General features: G+C 41.8%; 1 protein-coding gene across 2 annotated transcripts in view; it reads right to left on the bottom strand.

Annotated features, from left to right (window-relative positions):
• dhrsx (dehydrogenase/reductase (SDR family) X-linked) overlaps positions 1-24,004 on the bottom strand; it is a 284,000-nt gene that overhangs the window by 46,893 nt on the left and 213,103 nt on the right. For both annotated transcript variants that reach the window (XM_072576905.1, XM_072576904.1), the window contains one exon: positions 12,578-12,785. In XM_072576905.1, the coding sequence (XP_072433006.1) occupies positions 12,578-12,785 (208 nt within the window). The remainder of the gene's footprint in view (positions 1-12,577; positions 12,786-24,004) is intronic.

The following is a 24,004-nucleotide window of genomic DNA, read 5'->3' as shown; positions in this document are numbered from 1 at the left end:
CCCAGAAGGAGAAAAGAAAATGAGTAAAACTGGCAAATGATACATACTGGTCTGACTCATTCTGTATTTCAAAACGGACGAGCAGAACATTAATTTCAAGCTATATCTGAGAGTTTTATTTCCCCCTTACATTGGAAACAGTTTCAATTGTCACTGTTCACATTCTAGCTCTCGGTACGCACAGGTAGGAGGAGAATTCGAGGATGTAAATTGAGGGACCTGGGTTTGGCGTTAATGGCCTCTCCTTTGTGATGCTAGCTCACTTGTACACTGAACAAATGCCTTTCAATGAGGGTCCCCTGGAGTCTACAAGTAGCCCTGACAGGTTTTACTTGACACACTTTCTGCATAGTGAGTCCCCCAATCTTGTGCTGAGCTTAGTTTCTGCTCACACATTCAAAAAGTCTCAGCTGATGTCAAGCACAGTCAGATTTTCAATCAGTACCTTATTACTATGCAATTACCTTAGTGCTGAGACTCTAAATAGAACAGCTAAGCTTAGGAATTGGAGTTCCAGGGGGAAGCTTTGTTTACAAATATGTTTGGCTCTTTGCTTTCTGATTGCAGCATCCCCTGCTTGCTGTCAACAATATGGGTTAAGATTAATTTGTACTTCTTGATGAAAATGCATTCTTATAGGGCTAAATAGTTATTGTGTTTAAGAATGTATTCGGCCCAATGGATTGACTGGTTAATTCATCAGTCTCAGCAACAGCTGACCTTGAGGTCTCTGAGCAGGGACTATTGGGGAAGGAAAAGATCTCAATGACCACTTCGATCTTCTCCCCTCAGTAAAGCCACATGTGCTAATGCCAGCTGAAGGTAGGCCAGCTATCTTGAATCCCATGATGCACCAATGAAGAACAGTCAATTAAGGTATCAGAATGTGAGCAGTGGCCATGGAAACTGTTTCCAATGTAAATCAGTTTTAATGGGAAGAGGTTAGATTTGTCTTTGATCTATGCTCAGCCAGAATATAGGAGCAGGGGTTGGCTGTTCAGCCCATCGAGCCTGCTCTGCCATTCAATGGGATCACAGCTGATTTAATACTCCTCTAGTGTATTTTCCTGCCCTTTCTTAATTATCCTTGATTCCCCAACTGATCAAGGATCTATCTCAGCATTAAATATATCCAAGGAGTGTGTTCCAATACTTTACTGTTCATTTATCTGAGGCACTAGGAAAGAGAAACCATGGGTGGATTTCTGAATGTCCTGCTCCCCAGATGTGATTAGTGAACAGGCCTCAAAATTCCCAAGGCACAGCTCCCACCTCAAATACAGAGATATTTAAATCAGGGGAGAATAAAGATAAGACTGTTAGTGGCTAACAGTCTTATCTTTATTCTACCCTGATTTAAATATCTCTGTATAGCCACTGTTAGCCACTCTGTTATCTCTGTTAGCCACTAACAGTCTCCACTAACAGCTATTCACTCTACTAGCCAGATCGTTATCCCCTCCTTTGTCTGTCCAATTATTCTTATCTCTCTTTGGGCTCTATCCCCACCAGTCATTTACCCTTACCCTCTCCACCCACCCTATCTTCTGCATATAAACAGAGATTTACCTAGCTACCATCAGTTCTGAGGAAGGGTCACCGGACCCGAAATGTTAACTCTGATTTCTCTCCACAGATGCTGTCAGACTTGCTGAGTTTTTCCAGCAAGTTCTGTTTTTGTTTAGCATAAAGATAAACTCCTTTTAATGGCTAGACAGTCATCAACCTGAAGGTGCGGATTTTAAATGACTGGCTAAAGTACCAGGGATGAAATTAGCAAAAAAAAGGTGTTTCATGCAATGATCAGATAAGACTGTGAAATGTGCTATTTGATATGGTGTTGGATACAAATTCAATCACAACCCTGAAAAGATATACACTGGAGAAAATACTGCAGGGTGTGAAGAAAGAATGGAGAGGTGAATTTAACAGGATTTCCTTCTGAAGGAATTGGTATAGGTTTGACTAGCTGAATGACCTCCTTTTGTGGGACAATGGACCATGATGCTAAGTGATTGTTAATGGAAGACATGTTGACCTTAATTGTAGTAACATAATAAAAATCTGCTGAACCTCAATCTATAGTAAACAGGTAGGAGGCTAGAAGAATACTGCAAGCCAGGCAACATCAGGAGGTGCAGAAGTCAACATTTCGGGTGTAACCCTTCTTCAGGAATTGGGATGGGTGTGGGGGGAGCTGCAGATAAAGGAGGAGGTGGGGGCAAGGTGGTGACGTGGGGATAGGTAGAGAGGGTCATGGATCAAATGAAGAATGTTGTAACTTGGGGAAATGTATGGAAGTATACCTAGTCTATGGAAACAGAAAAGAAAATGTTGTGAAAATGACAGCCAGAAATTGCAGACAAACAGATAGGTTGAGTAACTGGGCATAAATCTGACATGTTGAATAAAAGCAAATTACTGCGGATGCTGGAATCTGAAACCAAAAGAGAAAATGCTGGAAAATCTCAGCAGGTCTGGCAGCATCTGTAAGGAGAGAAAAGAGCTGATGTTTCGAGTCTAACTGACCCTTTGTCAAAGCTGGATGTTTCCTCTTCTGGGTCAGTCCAGAATGAGGGACACTGTTTGAAAATTAGGGTCATCATTTCAGGACAGAGATGAGGACAATTTATTTTCTCTCACAGGATTGTGTGATGCTGGAACTCTTTACCTCAGCAGTTGGTGGAGGCAGGATCATTGAATACATTTCAGATGGAGATGGATTGATTGTTAGAAACATGGGTTCAGAAGTAAATCATTCAGTATCTTGAGCACAGTCCACTATTCTACAAGATCATCGTCTATCTGTGGCCTAACTCCAAATACCTGCCTTTGGCCCATATACTTTTGCTGAACAAAGATGTATCTACCTCAGATTTAAAATTAACAACTGATCTAACATTGCCATTTGCAGATGAGAATTCCAAACATCTACAATCCTTTGTAGGCTTCATAACATCTCTCCTGAATGGTCAGGCCCAAATTCTCAGACTATGTCCCCATGTTCCAGAATTCCCAACCAGGGTAAACAGGTTCTCTGTATCTACCCTACCTTTTCCTGTTAATTTCTTGTTAGGCAAGGGAGTGAAAGATTATCTAAAATAGATGGGAATGTGGAATTCAAAATACAACAGATCAACCATGGCTTGAAGGGCTGAGTGGCCTACTTCTACTCCCATATTATATGTTTGCAAAATGGAAACATTAGTTTTAAAAGAATGAACCATGACCTGAAGTTTCCTGGATAGTTCTTAATATTCACACTTTCTACTCAACACTTCTTGCTATATTTTGTAACAAGACACACATACAATAAATAAATCCATAATCAATCAATCATTAATTGATAATGCCAATAGAAATCTAGATGTTTGAGAGTACACAGTCATTTATGAAACATAATCCAGTGCACCCAGAAACACAATGGCCCAGATTTTTTTGTAAATTCAGGAAAATTAGACTTGAGAATATTTGCTCCTCTGAACTGCAAAATTGATTCTTTTGTGACTTTTCCCTGGATTGTTGTTTTTTTCATATAGGATTTGGTTCGCAGTACAGTTGATGCTCTGAGTTGGAGAGTGGGATGACTGTTAGTGCAGAGGTAAGCTGTTTAGAAGGCTTTTCCCTGAGTTTAATCATATCTGCCAAAGCTGATCAATATTATTAGCAGGTCTGCAAATGTCATCTGAGGGCTCCTGTGGTGCAGTGGTAGTGTCCATACCTCTGAGCCATGAGGCATGGGTTCAGATCCCAGCTGACCCAAGGGCATGTAATAACATTTCCGATCAGGTTGATTAAAATTATCACTTACCAGAGGAAACAGATTTAAGACAAAAGAACCTGAGGAAGCATGAGGAAACTTAGTGCCCATTCAGCCTCCATTATGCCACTTCCATAATCCTTTAGATATCCCATGCTGGCTCAATGTATTTGCCATAGCGACTCACTCTGACCCTATAATGTACAGTTCTCATGAGCCATTCAATAACAACGAGAAATATTTTAAATCCAGGTGTAAAAATAAACCTGTAATAAAGGAACAAAACTCTCATTCCTCACTGCATTTTTGATACTACTCACTGACGAAAACCTCCTTTAATCTTTTGAGTATGTGCTAGGCAACAACACCACCAAGTATTCCAACCCTATTTTCCGGCACTTACACAATGGTGGTTTATGTCATGGTTAAGTTACCTTCACAGGAAAGCCTTATCATGAATTACCCTATTAAAACGCATTGGTATTTAAACAGAGTGTCTAACTGTAATATTTTACACTTAATCTTTCAGAGTACTGTACACATTTTGTAGGCTTCCCCATGTTGTTGAAGGAGGTGGATTTTAAAACACACACCAGCACGTAAAACCAGTGTATGAGAGTAAAGTAAATTTCCCAGTGATCCCCACAGTAGCATTCTCCACCTCAGAAGAAATTCCTCTGTATTTTGTTCTTAAGGCTTTTCTAACAAACAAGGTGACACAAAAGTGGTATAGCATCAGGAAAGCAGAGAAAATGTTTCTTTGCTGGAAAGGAACAAAATTCTGCAACTCACAACCTGATTCTGATCTGTAATGGAAGACAATCCAGACCAATATATCAATAGATGTCTTTGAACATGAAGCTTGCTTTCAATGTCATTGCATTGGCTCCATTCCCAAACTGAAGAGGACTATTGACAATATTGTCATGAATGAGAAAGTAAATCCACAACCTCTGAATAGAATGTCCTTCATTTGACAGGCAGCATTTGCTCTCGATATTTTTTTTGGCCAGCCTTACCATGACTACATATGCTGTTAGTTAAGAGACCATCAGGTGCATTAATTGTGTCAAGTTAGACAGTAATAATTAAATTGTTGACTTTCTTCCATTCCCATTGGGTCCTATTAGTCTCTGCAAATTGGTGTCCATGTTCATCAACATTCGACACTGAGTTTCAGTTTAGCATGCCTGGCCTAAGACAATTGTTAGAGTCAAAAAGACTGCAGATGCTGGAATCCAAAATAGACAGGCAGGAGGCTGGAAGAACACAGCAAGCCAGGCAGCACCAGGAGGCTGGGAGAACACAGCAAGACAGGCAGCATCAGGAGGCTGGGAGAACACAGCAAGACAGGCAGCATCAGGAGGCTGGGAGAACACAGCAAGGCAGGCAGTATCAGGAGGTGGAGAAGGGTTACACCCAAAACATCGACTTCTCCACCTCCTGATGCTGCCTGCCTTGCTGTGTTCTCCCAGCCTCCTGATGCTGCCTGGCTTGCTGTGTTATTCCAGCCTCCTGCCTGTCTAAGACCATTGTTAAGCTAACCACAATGGTCCGCCATGAAAGTACTGTTTATGGCTATGATACATACTTATGAAAGAGAAACTGTGCAAAAATTCCCTGAGGGGTAACAAACTTACAAAAATCAATGCTGAGGAATGATACAGTTTTCATTTTAGGTAATCTGTCATGATTTCAAGTGCCTTCAGTTAAAATACAGCAATCTTGCCAAAATGCTCTCTCTGTCTCTCTCTACTCCATTTGTAAAGGAGTCCTCACTACAGCATCTTTGTTCCATTTTCACATTTTCTGCCCCAGTTAGCTGAACCTCTCAAGTGAGATCAGTTCCAAATTATGATAGCATCATGTTGTGGACCTTGACCATGGACTTGGATTTTCCTTTACATAAGACCCATATTAGTAAATAGAAGGGAGCTTGCTTCTTGCTTTTGTTTGACGGCAATGTTTAACCCAGAGTCACTCAGTGTGCCCCCTCTACATGCACCGATTCATTTCACTGCAGACAACCAATATACACCCTTAAAGTGAGAGCCTCTTGAAAGAATATTTAACAAAAGCAAAAAAACTTTTCAGAGATTCGGTTCCAATATCTGCTCTATCATCATTTCTCTTAATGGCTTTCAACTCCAGACAACAATTTGATTTGTCCGTTGGATATATTTCTACTTTCTATATTTCTCCAATAAGGTAACATTTTACTCTACTACTCCTTCACTCCTTCTGTCTTCTTACTTCCAAGTTCTGAAGTGCAATGTCATAACAATGAGGTGTACTTTCAACTGGCCTTGTTCCAATTGTGATAATTTCCAATTATTTCATTGAGCCTGAATTTCACCCTGGAACAAATTAGTGCATTTAAGTATTTATATTATTTTGCTTATTTTCACTCTTTTCCCCTTTACATTTGAAGCTGGGCACAAGGTTAAGTTTCAGAATTAAATAATCCATTCTGTCATGTTAGTTGTCTGTTCTAGTGCCAGCCTGACCTCATTGTCCTTCACAGTTCGAATCAAGTTGAGTGGAATTCCAAGCAACAACACCACATCTTTCAATGACGAACTTTACAATCTTCGAGACTTAAACACTGAGTTTTGTTCTCGGTCATAACCATTGCAAGTATGGAGAAATAAGCATAGGACCTGCCCTTAGATAACTATCAAATATTTTTCTCATGGATTTGCTATTAGTCATGATGCTGGACTGTCTTTTGTTTCTCCACTGGTTCTCTTTGACTTGTCATTATCATCTCTCTTGTTATTTATCTTTCCTGCCTTAATTCCATCACAGTCTGTCCCTTTTATTCTTGTTTTATGCTTCAAATTTAATCATTTTTGTGTTTGAGCTTAAAAGATTGTGGATATCTGTATAGTTTTTTTTAAAGAGATCATTGAATGGAATTTCCAGCCTCTGGAAACTGTCTGTGTGGAGTTTTAATATTCTCCCCATGTCTGCGTGGGTTTCCTCCCACAGTCCAAAGATATGCAGGTCAGGTGAATTGGCCAAGTTAAATTGCCCATAGTGTTACGTGCATTATTCAGAGGAATATGGGTCTGGGTGGGTTACTCTTCGGACGGTCAGTGTGGACTTGTTGGGCCAAAGGGCCTGTTTCCACACTGTAAGGAATCTAATCAAAAACTTTATTTCAGTTTTACTTTGTTTTGGGCAGTTCTGTAAGGTCCTAGCTTGGAGATGCACATTTAAAGCAGTACTCTGGGGAAGAGGAAATCATCTTAGAATAAGGAATAAATGGTAACCCCAGGTTGGATATATTGGGATAAAACCCTGAAAAGGACTTGACGCTAAGTTTGTTTAAACTCAAATGTATGATAGCTCTAGAAGTAAGCAATCAGAGATTTCAGTCCAGGAGTCAAAGGCACAGTTACTTTAAACCTAGTTAAGGGTTAGAGAAAGGGTGTGAGAAAAATACAGAGTTACTCTTGGGTACTACAGAAGTTTTCTCAGTGTGACAGCACACTGTTTAAACAAAATCACAACAGAATATTATCTATTAAGGCAGATTTCAATCTGGTTTTAGATTTGTCTGATAAAAGCAACTGCTGGACTCACAACCCAGTATGATACCTGGAGTCCTAAATCAGCTACTTTGTGCAAGACATTGGTATGGCCACGTTTGGAGTACAGTGTATGATTCTGATTGCCCTGATATAGGAAGGATGTTATTGAACTGGAAAGAGTGCAGAAAAGATTTACAAGGGTATTACTGGGACTAGTGGGACTAGTAAGGAGAGGCTGGATAGGCTGGGACTTTTCTAGCTGGAGCATAGGAGGCTGAGGGGTGACCTTATAGAGGTTTATAAAATCATGAGTGGCATAAATAAGGTGAATAGCTAAGATCTCTTCCCTAGGGTTGGGAAGTTCACAGACTGACAATTATCTGAACTTCTCAAATCTTCTTTTCGCTTTCATGAGCTAAGATTATTTGGACAAGAGTGTTTTTAAAAAATCTCTGCAGAAATAAATCAATTTACTATCCCTGTTACACCAAGTTCAGTTGTATGTTGTATGCTTCATGGGCTATTCAGAGGGATAAATATTTATATTTTATTGTTCCAAACTGAGACTGTTAACTGGTTTTATATCTTCGTGTAATGGTTATTTTATAATAGATCAATAATTTTGTGTTCATTAAAGCAATCTGGTTGATGGACCTGTCTAATTAAAAGAAAGCATATGATTAGTTATGGTGGGAACCTGATAAAACAATTAAATTTATGCTGTACCACATGTAGTAGTGAGACCAGAGGAAGATAATACATTCGTTGCATTCCTTTCCTTTCAGCGGCTTAAAACCTGCTACATCTCGAACCCTTTCCCAGTTTCGAGGAAAGGTCAACAATCCAAAACTCTGTCTCTCTCCACAGATGCTTCCTGAGCTGCTGAGTATTTCCAGTACTTTCTGGTTAAATCTCAAGTACCCACATCCCCAGCATTTTGCTCTTGAACTAAAGTGAAAATGGAGCACAGAGGGTTAAGGACATGAAGCTTGTTCTGATTTAAAGCTCACAGCATAACTCCTGCCAGTAAATATGACAACAGCTGTCTTACATCGTGTAATACTGGGACAGAATACACAAGAGGGGTGCAAACTAGTCCCTACATCAGAACAGCTTTGTTCCTGTGGGTTTATACTGAATGTGAAGCACGTTTACAGCTTTGTAAGACACGAATGCCAACTGCCAATCTTCTTTTAAATTATAATCTGAAGTAATTTAATAGATGTCTCCTGCTCCTTACCATTTATTGAGGTCTAAGTAGAGAATTCAGATGCAGCCACTGACTGTCAGAAAAAGCACTGGCTTATGAGAATGAAATAGATGCTTTTCATTTGAAACTGCAAGTAATGTACCAAAGCTAGGTGATTATATAAGTATGTTCAGATAAACTGGCATGAAGTTGGGTTCACTTTATTTGGAGCGGATTATCAGGATTTTAAAGTGATGTCATTAACTTGGAATGGAATTGACTGTGATGATGGTGTAATGGTGACAAAGTAGTAATGTCATTCAGCCAGCAACCCAGAACCTCAAGCTAATGGCCTGAGAGTTCAAATCCTACCGTGACAGATGGTACAATTTGAATTCAATAAAAATCTGGAATTAAAAACTCATCTCTTACCGACCATGTAACCATTGCTGATTGTTGTAAAAATCCAGCTGATTCACTAATGTGGGAACAAAATCTACCAAGCTTACTTAGTCTGCTCTACCTGACTCCAGGCGCAAAGCAATAGTCGACTTAAGCTCCCTCTGGCAATGAGGGATGGGCAGTAAATGCTGACCTAGACAGCTAACCCAAATTCCACAAACAAATAAGATTAGATTAGATTACTTACAGTGTGGAAACAGGCCCTTCGGCCCAACAAGTCCACACCGCCCCGCCGAAGCGCAACCCACCCAATAAAATAAAAGACAAATTGATAGGCTTATATCATAGGGGTCCCAAGATTACAGTCATCAACAACAGTTGACATTTATACAGAGTCTTTAGTACAGTGAATATAGTGCTTCACAGCAGCATTATCATAGGAGGTTTGACATCGAGCTACAACAGGATACAGGACAGATAAGTTTAAAGGTTAGACAAAGACATAGACTAGAAGAAAAGTCTTAATGGGGAAGAAAGAAATAGAGATGCAGACATTTAGGGAGAGATTTCTAGAAGTAAGCTAAAGACCAGTCCCTTGAAGGTGGAGAATTTAAATTCAGGTTTGTCTATGGAGCCAAGCTTGGAGAGAAGCAGGCATCTTACCAGGGTTGTGGAATGAGAGAACTGTAGAGATTGGGAGGGATGAGGCAATGGAGAGATTTGAAAATGAGGCTGAAAATTTTAATATTGAGATCAGGACCAGGATTTAATGTGGTTGACAGGGGCCTCACTCACTGTGAAGAACGTGGGAGTCCCATGTCATTCATCCTGATGAGTTTGGGGCAATTTCATTCCAATCAGTCGCTTAACTGGGAGGTGTCAGACCTCCATTCTGACTGAGGCCACAGTTTTGTAGAAATCTAATACCTACTCTCTGCAACTGGATCCTCAGTTTCCTGACCCACAGGCCACAATCAGTGAAGATTGGGGACAATATTTCATCATCACTAACGCTGAACACTGGAGCCCTCCAGGGGTGCGTACTCAGCCCTCTAATGTACTCACTGTATACCCATGACTGCGTCGCCAAATACCAGACCAATGCCATTTACAAGTTCGCTGATGACACCACCATAGTCGGTCAAATCTCAGATGGCAACGAAACAGACTACAGATCGGAAGTGGAAGACCTGGAAGAACGGTGCATGGAGAACAACCTAGCTCTCAAAGCTGGAAAAACCAAGGAACTCATTACTGACTTTTGGCAGGATGTTACTCATGCCCTCTACATATTAAAAGCACAGAGGGGGAATGAGTGGAGAGTGTCAAGCTCCTGGGAATGGTCATCCACAACAAGCTTTCTTGGACTCTTCATGTGGACGCATTGGTTACAAAGGCCCAACAACATTCCTTTTTCCTCAGCCAGCTGAGGAAATTTGACATGATGGCGAATATCCTTGATGACTTTTATAGGCGCATCATCAAGAGCATTCTGTCTGGATGTATCACTACCTTGTATGGCAACTGTAGCAATCAAAATTGGAGATGGTTATAGAGAGTGGTGAACTCAGCCTGGACAATCACAAAGGCCAACGTCCCATCTATAGAATCCATCTACCAGGCCCACTGTCAAGGAAAGGCCGCCAGCATTCTCAAAGATCCATCCCACCCTGGTAATGTTTTTCTACAACCTCTACCATTGGGGAGGAGGTACAGATGCCTTAACCTCAAAAACTGGTTTCAAACCAGTTTCTACCCTACTGTTGTTAGAATACTGAATGGACCAACAAACCCTTAACATTCGCCTGTACCTGTGTTTTTGTTTTTGCCGCTCTTTACCTATTATTTACTTAGCTATGCTACTTAACTGTGTCATCTGCCTGTATTGCTCACAAGACAAAGCTTTTCACTGTGCCTCAGTACACGTGACAATAAATTCAAATCTTGCCGCTGTGAGTTGCTGAGCCGTGACATCAGAGTCATCACCAGGACCAGCACAGCCATTAGACTACAGTGCAGTCTAATAGGATGGTGACTGATGGACCCCACAGAGAACTGATGATAGGTGGACATGTTCTGTGGAGAAGAGGTTGCAGGCAAAGTAGGGAAGCGGGAGTTGGAAGCCAGGGCTGGGATGTGACTGATGCCTGGCAACCGAGTGATGGTTGTCCCTGCCAAGATCCAGTGGGGTTTTCCAGACGGCCTTCCTAGATAGTGAGACCTGTGCCAGCCCACAAGTGGCAGCAGTATGAGACCCTCAGAGGCTTTAACTGGCTTCTGGACATGTAGGTCACATGGAAGCCTTCCCACTCGGAATTTATCAGGAGGAGGCTGGAAGGTGAAGGGCTCATTGTCCTGCATACTTCGATCCAATCTCCTGACCCTGAGCTCACCCGATGGGAAAGGGCATTACATTCCAGTGTTCAAAGAGGGGATAATTGTCCTCAAAAGTCAATGCAGTTAGATAATGTGTTACCAAGAAACCATGGTTAGTTAAAGTGCTAGGTAATTTGATGTGTTTCTGGAGAGTGAGAGGATTAAAATGAGAAGGGAAAGCTGAGTAGGCTAATCAACAGCTTTGGAGATATTGAGCATCTTCCTTTTTGTTTAAGTTCCTTTGTTATTATTTTGCAGGGCTGTGGAGATTCATTTCTCTGTTGCAATTGCTTCACTGTGGTATAAATATTCACGGTGAGATAGATCGGAATTGTTATTCTACAAGCACTTGCATTTCCCTTAAGCTCACAAATGACACTCTGATTATTTGCGCTGTGACTTGAATACACTAAGAGCTATGGGGTAACACTTGCAAAGCAACCACTAAGAGAGCAAACACCTCCTGTGTGGGACCAGCTTACACCTTATTGAAGAAGTAAGTAGCGCAGAGGCTGGGTGAAAATGATGGTAACATTTATCTTTCATGTACTCGGTTTTGTCGCCCATTCTTGCTGTCAAGTCATTCTCTGTTCGGACATGAAAGACAGAATGCACGCAGCTCTGTGACAAAGACCGCATTGTTGTTGTGTGAGAGCAAGTGTAAAATATTGACTCATCTGTATTCACCAAACGTCTCCCAGTCTGCGTTACAGCTGCTCTGTTTGAGCTGTTACAGGTAACCAACACGCTGGTAGAAAACCTCCGCAGTCACATTAAGAAATCCCGTGCAGCAATTTTGTAAATGCCTTTGCATGATTCTTACCATTTGCTCTTTCAAGCAAACTTGAGAAGATGTCCTCCCACTGGAAATAGTGACCGTAAGAAATCTTCATAAATGCATTTAGGAATATTGGAATGGGAGTCAGTCATTCAACCTCTGTTCTGCCATTGCATTAGAGCATAGCCAATCTATTCCTTAATTGCATCTACTTGTTTCTGTAACCCTTTAGAAGCCTTGCCTAACAAAAATCCACCAATCTCAGTTTTCATGTTTTCAATTGACCACCGTTGCCTCAACAGCTTTTCAGGGAAGAAAATTAAAGATTTCTATTAGTGCTTTATGTAAAGAAGGGATTTCCTGGTTCTAATCTTTTGCTAAGCCATGAAAAACTAAGCATCACATTGGGAGAAAATGATTCCCTATGAAGACAGCTTAAAGTTTCAAGTGCATACCTGTTCAGTTATCCACGGAAGTATATTCCAAATTAACCCGTTCAGCAGGAAGCTGAAAGTACAAATGCATTATAGTCATACCTGCTTTGCAAGTCGTTGAAGTTTAGCTCGCCAATATAATGGGTAGCCGAAGAAAGGGTGACAATTCGAGCATTATGGTCATGGCTCCCCGAATGCTTCAGGGTATCCAGGAGAAGATGGGTCAGCAAGAAGTGTCCAAGGTAGTTCACACCAAAGTGCTCTTCAAATCCGTCCACAGTGTTTCTCTGAGGCACCAGCATCACTGCCGCTGAAATCAAAAGTGGAAACATTTTGAGTGACAAATAAACAATCAAAAGAATGTCATGTTTGGTCCATTCACGAAAACTGGGCTGTGGATTTGGGGTAGGGGTGGCAGGTGGGTGACAGAGGAGCTGGCCAGGTGGCTCAGACCACTGGACGAGTTCCATCATGGAGGTCGTTTGTGCATGATGGGGTTCAGGACAATGTTCCCTCTAAGCTCCTAGAATCCGCTCGGAGGGTCCACGCTCAGAGCTCAGTGTGCTGACACCACTCGCAGCATTGATTCCAGCTCTGGAGGTTGCTGTTACACGTGGACTTTGGAAGTTTGGACAGAGGAAATAACAAATAGCGGGTAAGCCAGTTGAGAGGAGATGAATTTCCTGAGAATATTAATTCCCTTATTGATTTGTTTTTTGTTCCTTCTCCCAGGGTAAGTGATATGGGAACAGGAAAAGGCCATTCACCCCCATCAAGCCTGCACTGTCATTCCATTAAATTAAGGCCAATCATTCATCTCAATGTCCCTTACTCACACTCTCCCCATATTCTCTGCTGTCATTGGTATCCATAAATCTATTGATTTCTGTCTTGAACATGCTCAATGTTTGAGTTCCACAATGATGTGGGGGAGAGAATTCTAAAGATTCACCATCTTCAGAATGAACAAATTCTACCTCATCTGCCTCATTCTGAGATTATAGGTCCTGGTTCTAGACTTAACAGCCAGGGGAAACATCATATCTGCATGCAGCCTGTCATACCCTCTAAGTATTTTCTATGTTTCAATGAGATCATCTCTCATTTTTCAAAACTCTAGAGAATATGGTGACCTCAGCTTGTCAGGAATTGAATTTGTGCTTTTAGTGTCACTCTGCATCGCAAACTAGGGACCCAGTCAACTGAGCTAGTCCTCTCTGGCCCTTTATGGCAAGTATATCCTTCCTTAGATAAGGACGCAAAATCTGTACATGATACTCCAGGTGCAGTCTCACCAAGGCTCTATCCAACTGCAGCAAAGACTTATTTGCTTCTGAACTCAAATTCACTTGTGATGAAGACCAAGTTACTCTAGTATTTGCCTTCCTTATTGATCGTTGATCCTGCCACTAGCTTTTAGGTACTCATCAGGTTGGCATGGTGGCTCAGTGGTTAGCACTGCTGCCTCACAGTGCCAGGGACCAAGGTTCGATTCCAGCCTCGGGCGACTGTCTGTGTGCAGTTTGCACATTCTCCCACTGTATGTGTGGGTTTCCTCCGAGTGCTCTGGTTTCCTCCCATAATCCAAGGATGTGCAGGTTAGGTGTTCAGGGATGTATAGGCTAGGTGCTTTAGTCAGGAGTAAATATAGGGTAGGGGAATGGGTCTGGGTGGGTTACTCTTTGGAGGGTTGATGTGGACTAGTTGGGCTGAAGGACCTATTTCCACACTGTTGGTATTCTAATTCTAAATCATAGAGTCATAGAGATGTGCAGCATGGAAACAAAACCTTTGGTCCAACTTGTCCATGCTGACCAGATCTCCCAACCCAGTCCAGGCCCAGCACCTGACCCATATCCCTTCAAACCCTTCCTATTCATATGCCCATCCAGATGCCTTTTACCAACCTCCAGCACTTCCTCTGGTAGCTCATTCCATACACGTACCACCCTCTAAGTGAAAATGTTGCCTCTTAGATCTCTATTATATTTTTCCCCTCTCACCTTAAACCCATGCCCTCTAGTTCTGGACTTCCCCGTCCCAGGGAAAATACTTTGTCAATTTATCTTATCCATGCTCCTCATGACTTTATAAACCTCTATAAGGTCACCGCTCTGCCTCCAACACTCCAGGGAAAACAGCCCCAGTCTATTCAACCTCTCCCTAACACTTTCTTACAGTATCCCTCTCAAATCCTCCAATCCCGGCAACATCCTTGTAAATCTTTTCTGAACCCTTTCAAGTTTCACAACATCCTTTCCACAGGAAGGAGACCAGATTTGTATCAATATTCCAGAAGTGGCCTAACCAATGTCCAACCCAGGTCACTTTGGACAAGAAAATTCCCAACCTCTGACCATTTAAGAAAAATTCTGTTATTCCTCTGGACCAAGGTGGACAACTTCATAGTTGTTCATTTTATATCCTACCTGCAGTGCACTAATTGTCTAAAACTACTTGAATATCTTCCTCAAAATTTACATTCTCAACTAGTTTGTGCCATCTGCAAACCTAGAAATATTAGATTTGATTCCTATATCTAGATCATTGTTTTGGACCGGACCCACTCAAAATATATTAAGAAGGTAGCCTAGACCTTAAATTTTTCTTATTATAAAGGTAAATTTGAGGTGTTGTGTTCCAGATGCAATTCAATCGGTCAAACTACTCGACGTTAAGCATAATACAATTTATTCAAACACTATAGTTAAAAGTACAACAAAGGAAAGAGGAACTTGGAATAACTTAACTCTACTGGAAAATTTAACAGAACAATAGATACAGTAACTATTACTAATTAACTGCTCCAATGTAGTAAGATCCCATGAACACACCCTTGGAAAATTCAGAACACAGATTGTTTCACATGTACCTCCCACAGTAGGCAGAAATCCCTCAGCTTATGGGTGCAATTGAAAGAGGGAAATAATGAGTTTGCACATTCTCCCCGTGTCTACGTGGGTTTCCTCCGGGTGCTCCGGTTTCCTCCCACAGTCCAAAAATGTGCAGGTTAGGTGAATTGGCCATGCTAATTTGCCCGTAGTGTTAGAAGAAGGGGTAAATATAGGGGAATTGGTATGGGTGGGGTGCGCTTTGACAGTTCGGTGTGGACTTGTTGGGCCGAAGGGCCTGTTTCCACACTGTAAGCAATCTAATTTAATAGCAATGGCAAGTGCTGAAAGCTAAACCTAAAATTCCTGATTCTATGGGTGGGAGCTTGACCACACCCGTTCAGGCTGCTTCTATTATTACAGCTTTCAAAAAAAAATCCAAGGTTTTACAGGTTGTTTATCTTCTCACTGACTGCTCTCTGAAAGAAACCAGCACAAAACACACCTCTTAAAGCCATGGCATCATCAGTTCTTTCTACAGACTGTGAATGGCTATGGCCCTAACACTTTCTTACAGTATCCCACTGGTAACAGCCTGACACACTGAGAATAATCCATTAAGTCCTGCTTCTTCTTTCCCTGCCATTAATCAATCCTCAATTTATGTCAGTGATATTACAGCATCATAGATCACTGTTCCGTTATTAATAGGATAGCCAAGTAGACAGGTTGGCACTCCTATTGTGAAATGAGGTGCTGATTTGATACTATTTCTTTCACACCACTGCCCAAAATTAACTTCATTCCCCACTTTTTGATTCCAGCATATGGCAAACAATATTAAGATTCTGGTCAGGATTCAGAGATTGAGTACCAAAGGAGAACAAAACTCACTCATATCTCCAATTTACAAGTATAGGCTCCAAGAATTAGAATTCTTTCAAGGAAATCCACAGGGTTTTTATTTCAGAATAATATATATTAGGATGGGTCTAATTAAACATTATTGGAACTGGATAGGGATGATTGGGTTTGGGCTATGACATTAGATTAGATTTACATTACAGTGTGGAAAGGCCCTTCGGCCCAACAAGTCCACACCAACCCGCCGAAGCGCAACCCACCCATACCCCTACATTTACCCCTTACCTAACACTACGGGTAATTTAGCATGGCCAATTCACCTGACCTGCATATCTTTGGACTGTGGGAGGAAACCGGAGCACCCGGAGGAAACCCACGCAGACACAGGGAGAACGTGCAAACTCCACACAGTCAGTCGCCTGAGGCGGGAATTGAACCCGGGTCTCCGGCGCTGTGAGGCAGCAGTGCTAACCACTGTGCCACCCACTAGGTATGGAAATATTTGTTAATTCACAGATACTGTATAGCCTGAAACACATTGCATGGACATGATAAGTGTGAAGTGATCACATTCAATTGAAACGGTGCTTGGAAGGTTGGATAGAATAGGAAGTTTCTATTCATGAAGTTGCTAGTTCCTTGTTGTTGTGATGTGTCATCAATAGCCATGATTGTTGAGCTGGTTTGGTTTATGGATGGAGAGGGGAATTCCCTGAACTTTTCTAGGAAATGGATCCAGCATTTTGTTTAAATTTTTGTCTTTTCTAGGAGATGGTATAGTTCAGGAGTGGCTGAGTTGCAATCCACTCCTTTATTTAATGCTGTTGTAAATCCAAAACCTTTCTCAGAAACAAAATTTTAGACTTAGCTTTTCCACTAAGATGGGCCAACATGGACACCATTTACAAACAGAAAGACTTTCACTCAAGTGGTAATCCAGAACCCCAGGCTGATATTCTGAGGATGTGGGCTGGAATCCCACCATGGCAGATTCTACAATTTGAATCCAATAAATATCTAGAATGGAAATTGAAAAAAAAATTGGTGTAATCTCAACTATGTGACCCACTGTTGATTGTCGTGAATTGGATTTTTGTGGATTATAGTGAAGCCATCTGACTTTACAACATCCAGGGAAGGAAACCTTCTGTCATTCTCTGGTCTGGTCTACATGTGACTCCAGAAGTAATGTGGCTGACTCTTAACTGCCTCTAGGTAATTAGGGAATGGGTAAAAAAATACTAGCAGGGCAAGTGATGCCCAGATCCCGTGAATGAATTCTAAAAAAGCCTTCTGCTAACTGCTTTTTCCAGAGGATCAAAGTCCATATCTATTACACACTCGCCTGACCTCCTCCCCAACCACACTCCCAGAACTCTGCAACCACCCCCTTCCCAAAATGAAAGTATGCAGGACGGACAGCCCTCTTAAAGGACCAGGTCTGCTGAGTTGTCAGGTTTATCAGTTCGATCGTCCCACAAAATATAGCTATCAGGGTCTGGTTCCTGATGCATTGCGTGTACATGTTGAAGATTACTTGATTGCTGTAATGTGGTTTTGGACATCCAGGGAACGTGAGGATGTTACAGAAATGTCAGTGTTTCTATCTTTGCTTTCTAATCAAAGACTGTCCAACTAAAAACTGGTCAGGTGATTATCTGAAGTCAATACTGCTGCCAACTAAATTGAAATAAACAAAGAATTATCGATCCATCTCGTGGAATATAGAATTGATCAGGCAAAGAAGCATTGTCTCAGCCAATGTTGTGCAGGACTGGCAAACATACAGTAGTGGTGACAACTACGTCCTCACGTAAACCGAGAATTCCCCAGGCAATTCTCTACCAACTGCATGGGAGTCAACTGAAGGGTGACATAGTCTTCATTCTCTCTCTCTCTGTCTTTGCACAGCATAAAATCTACCTGACACTGTAGAAAATTGCCCAGGTATGTGCAGGAGAAATCCAGACAAACCAATTGCTATCTTGTCAGTCTATTCTCAATCATTAGCATAATCTGTCATAATTGACAACATTGCTGCTTTTAATCACTGTATCCTCAGTTGCCAAAGCTCTGGAATTGCTTCCCTAAACCAGCACTGCTGCCTCACAGCGCCGGAGACCCGGGTTCAATTCCCGCCCCAGGCGACTGACTGTGTGGAGTTTGCACGTTCTCCCTGTGTCTGCGTGGGTTTCCTCCGGGTGCTCCGGTTTCCTCCCACAGTCCAAAGATGTGCAGGTCAGGTGAATTGGCCATGCTAAATTGCCCGTAGTGTTAGGTAAGGGGTAAATGTATGGGTGGGTTGCGCTTCGGCGAGTCGGTGTGGACTTGTTGGGCCGAAGGGCCTGTTTCCACACTGTAATGTAATCTAATCTAATTCTTCATCCTCTTTAACACATAACTTAAAATCTATCACTTTAACCAAGCTTTTGGCCATTCCCCCCTCTAATATCACCTTCTATGGTTCAGCTTTATGTCTACCCAGTGAAAGATCTTAGGACATTTTGTCATGTTAAAAGTGCTATTTAAATACATGTTTTTTGTGATAGCAATGTTCTGAGTCATTCAGCTCTTCCGAGGAAATCTAATGGAATTCAATGCTCTGGGGATGACAAAATTACATTTTACTGTATCTCCAGATCACTTAGCAAATGTAATATAGTTTTAAAGTAACTGATTAATTTCCTACTGCTAACAGAAATTTTAGGTCAAGAGAAAAGAAAACAGAGATGCACAACAGGGAGAGAGTAGTAAAGTTAATATTTCAGGTCAATGACCTTTTATTAGACTGGAAAATGTTATGGACGGGTGGACCAAAGGGCCTGTTTCCATGCTGTACATCTCTATGACAACCCCAAATAATAAGCCTTATCCTCAGAATATCTTCTGTTCCATGTGATAAGGTATTTGCTTCACAAAGCCCTAGTGGACTCCATTACTTAAGGGCCAAGGTCCATTAATTAAAGAAAAACTATAAATGGTGAAAAAAAGGGAAGATACAATAAATCAGAAAGTAGAGCTGAGATGATGATAACCCTAAGAATCAGATTCTCTGAGAAGAGGATGACCTAATCACCACAGGGTAAATAATTTTCAATTTTATGAATTATGCTCTGCTTAATGTGTTGGTGACATTTTTAACATGTCTCTCTCATTAAGGGTATCCTTCATGAGCTCAGCATGGGTTTTCACACTTTTTCATATTTATTTTCAGGATGTGGCTGCTGCTAGGCAAAGGAAGCATCAACTGCCCATCCCTTATTACCTTTGAAAAGGTAGTGGTGAACTGGCTTCATGAACTGCTGCAGTCCAGATGGACTGAATAACCCCATGATATCTTATACGGGTTCATGGAACTTGCTAGGCATTTTGATAGGGCAGTAAGGACTAAGATATCTAACAGGCTTGAGTTCTGTTCAGTGTTGAGGGTGTGTCTACTGGTAACATCTAAGATGCTTTGGACAGGTTCCTTCTGATTAATATCAGTCTCAGATACCAAGTGGAGAGGGATATCCAGACAATGACTTTGGCAGCAGAGAGGCTCGGTCTGGATAAACAGAATGGGTTTATTAAGAAGTACTTAACAACTAGTTACATTACATCTGGGTTATGTAAGAGTCTGTCGTGAGATTCAAGCTTGACTTCACAATATGTCTACATTACTGTTTAACTTTGTCGGATTTAGCAATGAACAACAGGTTAGTTCCGTCTAGGAACAATCTTTTATATCCTAATACAACAAGTTGAACCACTTCAGAACATTATCATTGCCCTAAATTAAAGCTATAGTTAATGATTCTGTTGTTCCAATAATCGTTTGGCAACACAAAACGTGATTATTGTTCGAAAAAGATGTTTTTGGTCATATGCTCACCAGGTCAATTTGTAAAAAAAAAATCACAAAGTAAAGAGAAAGTAACATTCAAACTGTAAGACAGGAGAGTGTTGGCACCTTTTGTAGAATTCCTGCATTGAGGAAGCCCATCAAATCGATACCAACCCTGCGAAAAGTGTCTCACACAGACACAGCCCCCACCCTATCCCTGTATTTTTGCAAGGTTTGTGAAGGTTTGTAGCTCAGGTTGAGGTTTAGGGTGTAGGTTTGCTCACTGAGCTGTAGGTTTGATATCCAGACGTTTCATTACCTGGCTAGGTAACATCATCAGTGGCGACCTCCAAGTGAAGCAAAGCTGTTGTCTCCTGCTTTCTATTTATATGTTTGTCCTAGGGTCCCAGGAACCCCATCCAGGACAAACATATAAATAGAAAGCAGGAGACAACAGCTTCGCTTCACTTGGAGGTCGCCACTGATGATGTTACCTAGCCAGGTAATGAAACATCTGGATATCAAACCTACAGCTCAGTGAGCAAACCTACACCCTATCCCTGTATCCTCATATTCCCCAAGGCTAATCCACCCTAGCCTGCACATCTTCGTGGGCGGCACGGTGGCACAGTGGTTAGCACTGCTGCCTCACAGCGCCAGAGACCCGGGTTCAATTCCCGCCTCAGACGACTGTCTGTGTGGAGTTTGCAAGTTCTCCCCGTGTCTGCGTGGGTTTCCTCCAGGTGCTCCGGTTTCCTCCCACAGTCCAAAGATGTGCAGGTCAGGTGAATTGACTATGCTAAATTGCCCGTAGTGTTAGGTTAGGGGTATGGGTGGGTTGCGCTTCGGCGGGGCGGTGTGGACTTGTTGGGCCGAAGGGCCTGTTTCCACACTGTAAGTAATCTAATCTAATCTTTACTCTGTGGAAGGAAACCGAAGCACCCAGAAGAAACCCACACGGACAAGGGGAGAATTGGGATTCTTGGGGCTGTGAGGCAGCAGTGCTAACTACTGAGCCACTGTGTCGCCTCAACCTTCGGTTGGAAACTTTCGCAAAATTTGTGTTTTTCAGCACTCTCAGATTCCACTGTTGTCATTATTGCATTTGCTATTTAATCTTACACATTTTCCACCTTATTTTAAATATTACCTTTTGAACTTTCCACTACTCCCTTTCATTCTCACTTTGATCTTGCTTAGAACAGATTCTATCTCTAACTTCTTCTGCACCTGATGTCACATGAAACATTGACTTGATTTCTCCCTCCACAGTTACTTCTCTCCCATTCGGGATATCGAGCACTTACATTTCTATTTTAGATTTCCACAAGTGGTGGAGGCTGGTACAATTGCAACATTTCAAAGGTATTTGGATGGGCATATGAATAGGATGGGTTTGGAAGGATAGGGGCCAGGTCCTGGCAAGTGGGACTAGATTGGGTTGGGATATATGGTCGGCATGGACGGGTTGGACCAAAGGGCCTGTTTCCAGGCTGTACATCTCTATGACAACCCCAAATAATAAGCCTTATCCTCAGAATATCTTCTGTTCCATGTGATAAGGTATTTGCTTCACAAAGCCCTAGTGGACTCCATTACTTAAGGGCCAAGGTCCATTAATTAAAGAAAAACTATAAATGGTGAAAAAAAGGGAAGATACAATAAATCAGAAAGTAGAGCTGAGATGATGATAACCCTAAGAATCAGATTCTCTGAGAAGAGGATGACCTAATCACCACAGGGTAAATAATTTTCAATTTTATGAATTATGCTCTGCTTAATGTGTTGGTGACATTTTTAACATGTCTCTCTCATTAAGGGTATCCTTCATGAGCTCAGCATGGGTTTTCACACTTTTTCATATTTATTTTCAGGATGTGGCTGCTGCTAGGCAAAGGAAGCATCAACTGCCCATCCCTTATTACCTTTGAAAAGGTAGTGGTGAACTGGCTTCATGAACTGCTGCAGTCCAGATGGACTGAATAACCCCATGATATCTTATACGGGTTCATGGAACTGAGCAGCTTGCTAGGCATTTTGATAGGGCAGTAAGGACTAAGGTACATTGCAGTGCTCCTGGGGTTGCATGCAGGCCAGACTGGGTGAGGGTAGCAGATTCTACCCCAATACATTGCCCGCCTTTCCCCAGGGGAGGACATTAGCGAACCAGATGCGGCTTTTACAACAAAACTGCTAGGTTTCACCATCACTGTTAACAAGGCCAGCATTTTTTCTCTTCCAGATTTATTAAATTGATGGAGTTTAAATCAGTTTGAAATCATGTCCACAGATCATTAGGTCGGGCCTCCAGATAATTCATTCAGCAATATTACCACTTCACAAAAACAACTAGTTTCTTCTTCAACCCCAGCTGCATATAAAAACACTTCTGTTTGGTAGAGTTTCCATCTTCCCAGCTCTATTTTGATTGATATTGCCCAAACTCCATGTATAGTGAAATCAGGAAGAAGAGGGTTCAGAAGAAGACTGATGTTACATTGCCCAGTGGCAAGAGAGCCGCATGTTGCATAATATGTGTTTGTAGCCTTTGTGTGCTACACTGGGGTTTGCAACCAGGAAAGCTTCCTGATCTTTTTCTAGGTGTTACTTGAGTGAAAGGGGGAAGTTTGACAGCTAAGCTAATGGACTTGTTACATATTGGTTTGCCTTTAAGACGTAATAGCAATCAATTAAATCTGCATCATTGCGTCATCTCTCCAGGCCCCGTGGCAATTATGCTCCCTGTGCAGTGCTAAATCAATGCAGAAAATGGGCTTGAATGATGTCTAAATTAATAAGTTAGCAAGATGTGATGTGTGCACGTATCCACCTGTGACAGGAATTCAGAATGTATCCATCTTGTTCAATCCCATTCTATGATAAGTCTGCAGTGCAGATGTAAATATGAGTCACTTTAATATGGAAAATGTAAACAAAGCTAGCATTGACCATGTAAACCAGTGTTTGTTATTGGAAAAATTCATCTGGGTCGTTCCTGTCCTTTAGGGAAGGAAATCAGCGATCCTTACGTGGTGTGACTGCCGACCCACAACACTGACTGATTCTTCACTGCCCGAGGCACTATGGGGCGAGCAACAAACACATGCACTTTTTACCAGGAAGTCCATGTATGTGTACAGGATGAGGGTGAACACTGTCAACAAAATGTCCCAGCCCCACTATCAAATAACCTGGCAGAGCTGAGCTGTGTACAAAAATGATCATCCTTGAGATACTGGACAGAGAGTGATGCTGGCATAACTGCAGGAGGAGGAGAAGACCAACTGAGTAGAGAAACCAAACAAGGGGTTGATTCATGGGGGCTATATTCAGGAAATTTTGCTGGTAATGCAGAGAAGCAAAGGCTCAAAAAGTCATCATTCAAGACTGAAGAAAACATTATTTGTTTTTATAGTCAATCAATACACTTTGGAACAGAATCAGCAGCTGGGATTCATAGAGCAGAGAATATAGAATAGTACAGCACAGGAACAGGCTCTTCGGCTAACCATGTCTATGCTGACCATGATGCCATTCTAAACTACTTCTGCCTGCACATGGTCTATATCCTTCTATTCCCTGCCTGCTCATGTGTCTGTCCAAATGCCTCCTAAACTTTGCCAACGTATCTGCTTCTACCACATCCCTTGGTGGATGAAGGTAAAGCAGTTGATGTGGTGTATGTGGACTTCTGTAAGGTGCTTGATAAGGTTCTACATGGAAAGCTATTGCATAAATTACAGAGTTTCAGGATTGAAGGTTATTTAGTGGTTTGGATCAGAAATTGGCTAGCTGAAAGAAGACAGAATGTGGTGGTTGATGGGCAATGATCATTCTGGAATTCAATTACCAGTGGTGTGCTGCAAGGATCTGTTTTGGGGCCACTGCTGTTTGTCAGTTTTATAAATGATTTGGACGTAAAAGGATGGGTTAGTAAATTTGCAGATGACACTAAGGTAGGCAGGGTTGTGGATAGTGGTGAAAGATATTGTGGGTTACAGAGGGACA

The sequence above is a fragment of the Chiloscyllium punctatum genome, chromosome 9 (assembly GCF_047496795.1).
Source record: "Chiloscyllium punctatum isolate Juve2018m chromosome 9, sChiPun1.3, whole genome shotgun sequence".
Taxonomy (NCBI): Eukaryota; Metazoa; Chordata; class Chondrichthyes; order Orectolobiformes; family Hemiscylliidae; genus Chiloscyllium; species Chiloscyllium punctatum.
The sequence above is the reverse complement of the archived record's forward strand: the minus strand, read 5'-3'. Positions and strand labels throughout refer to the sequence as shown.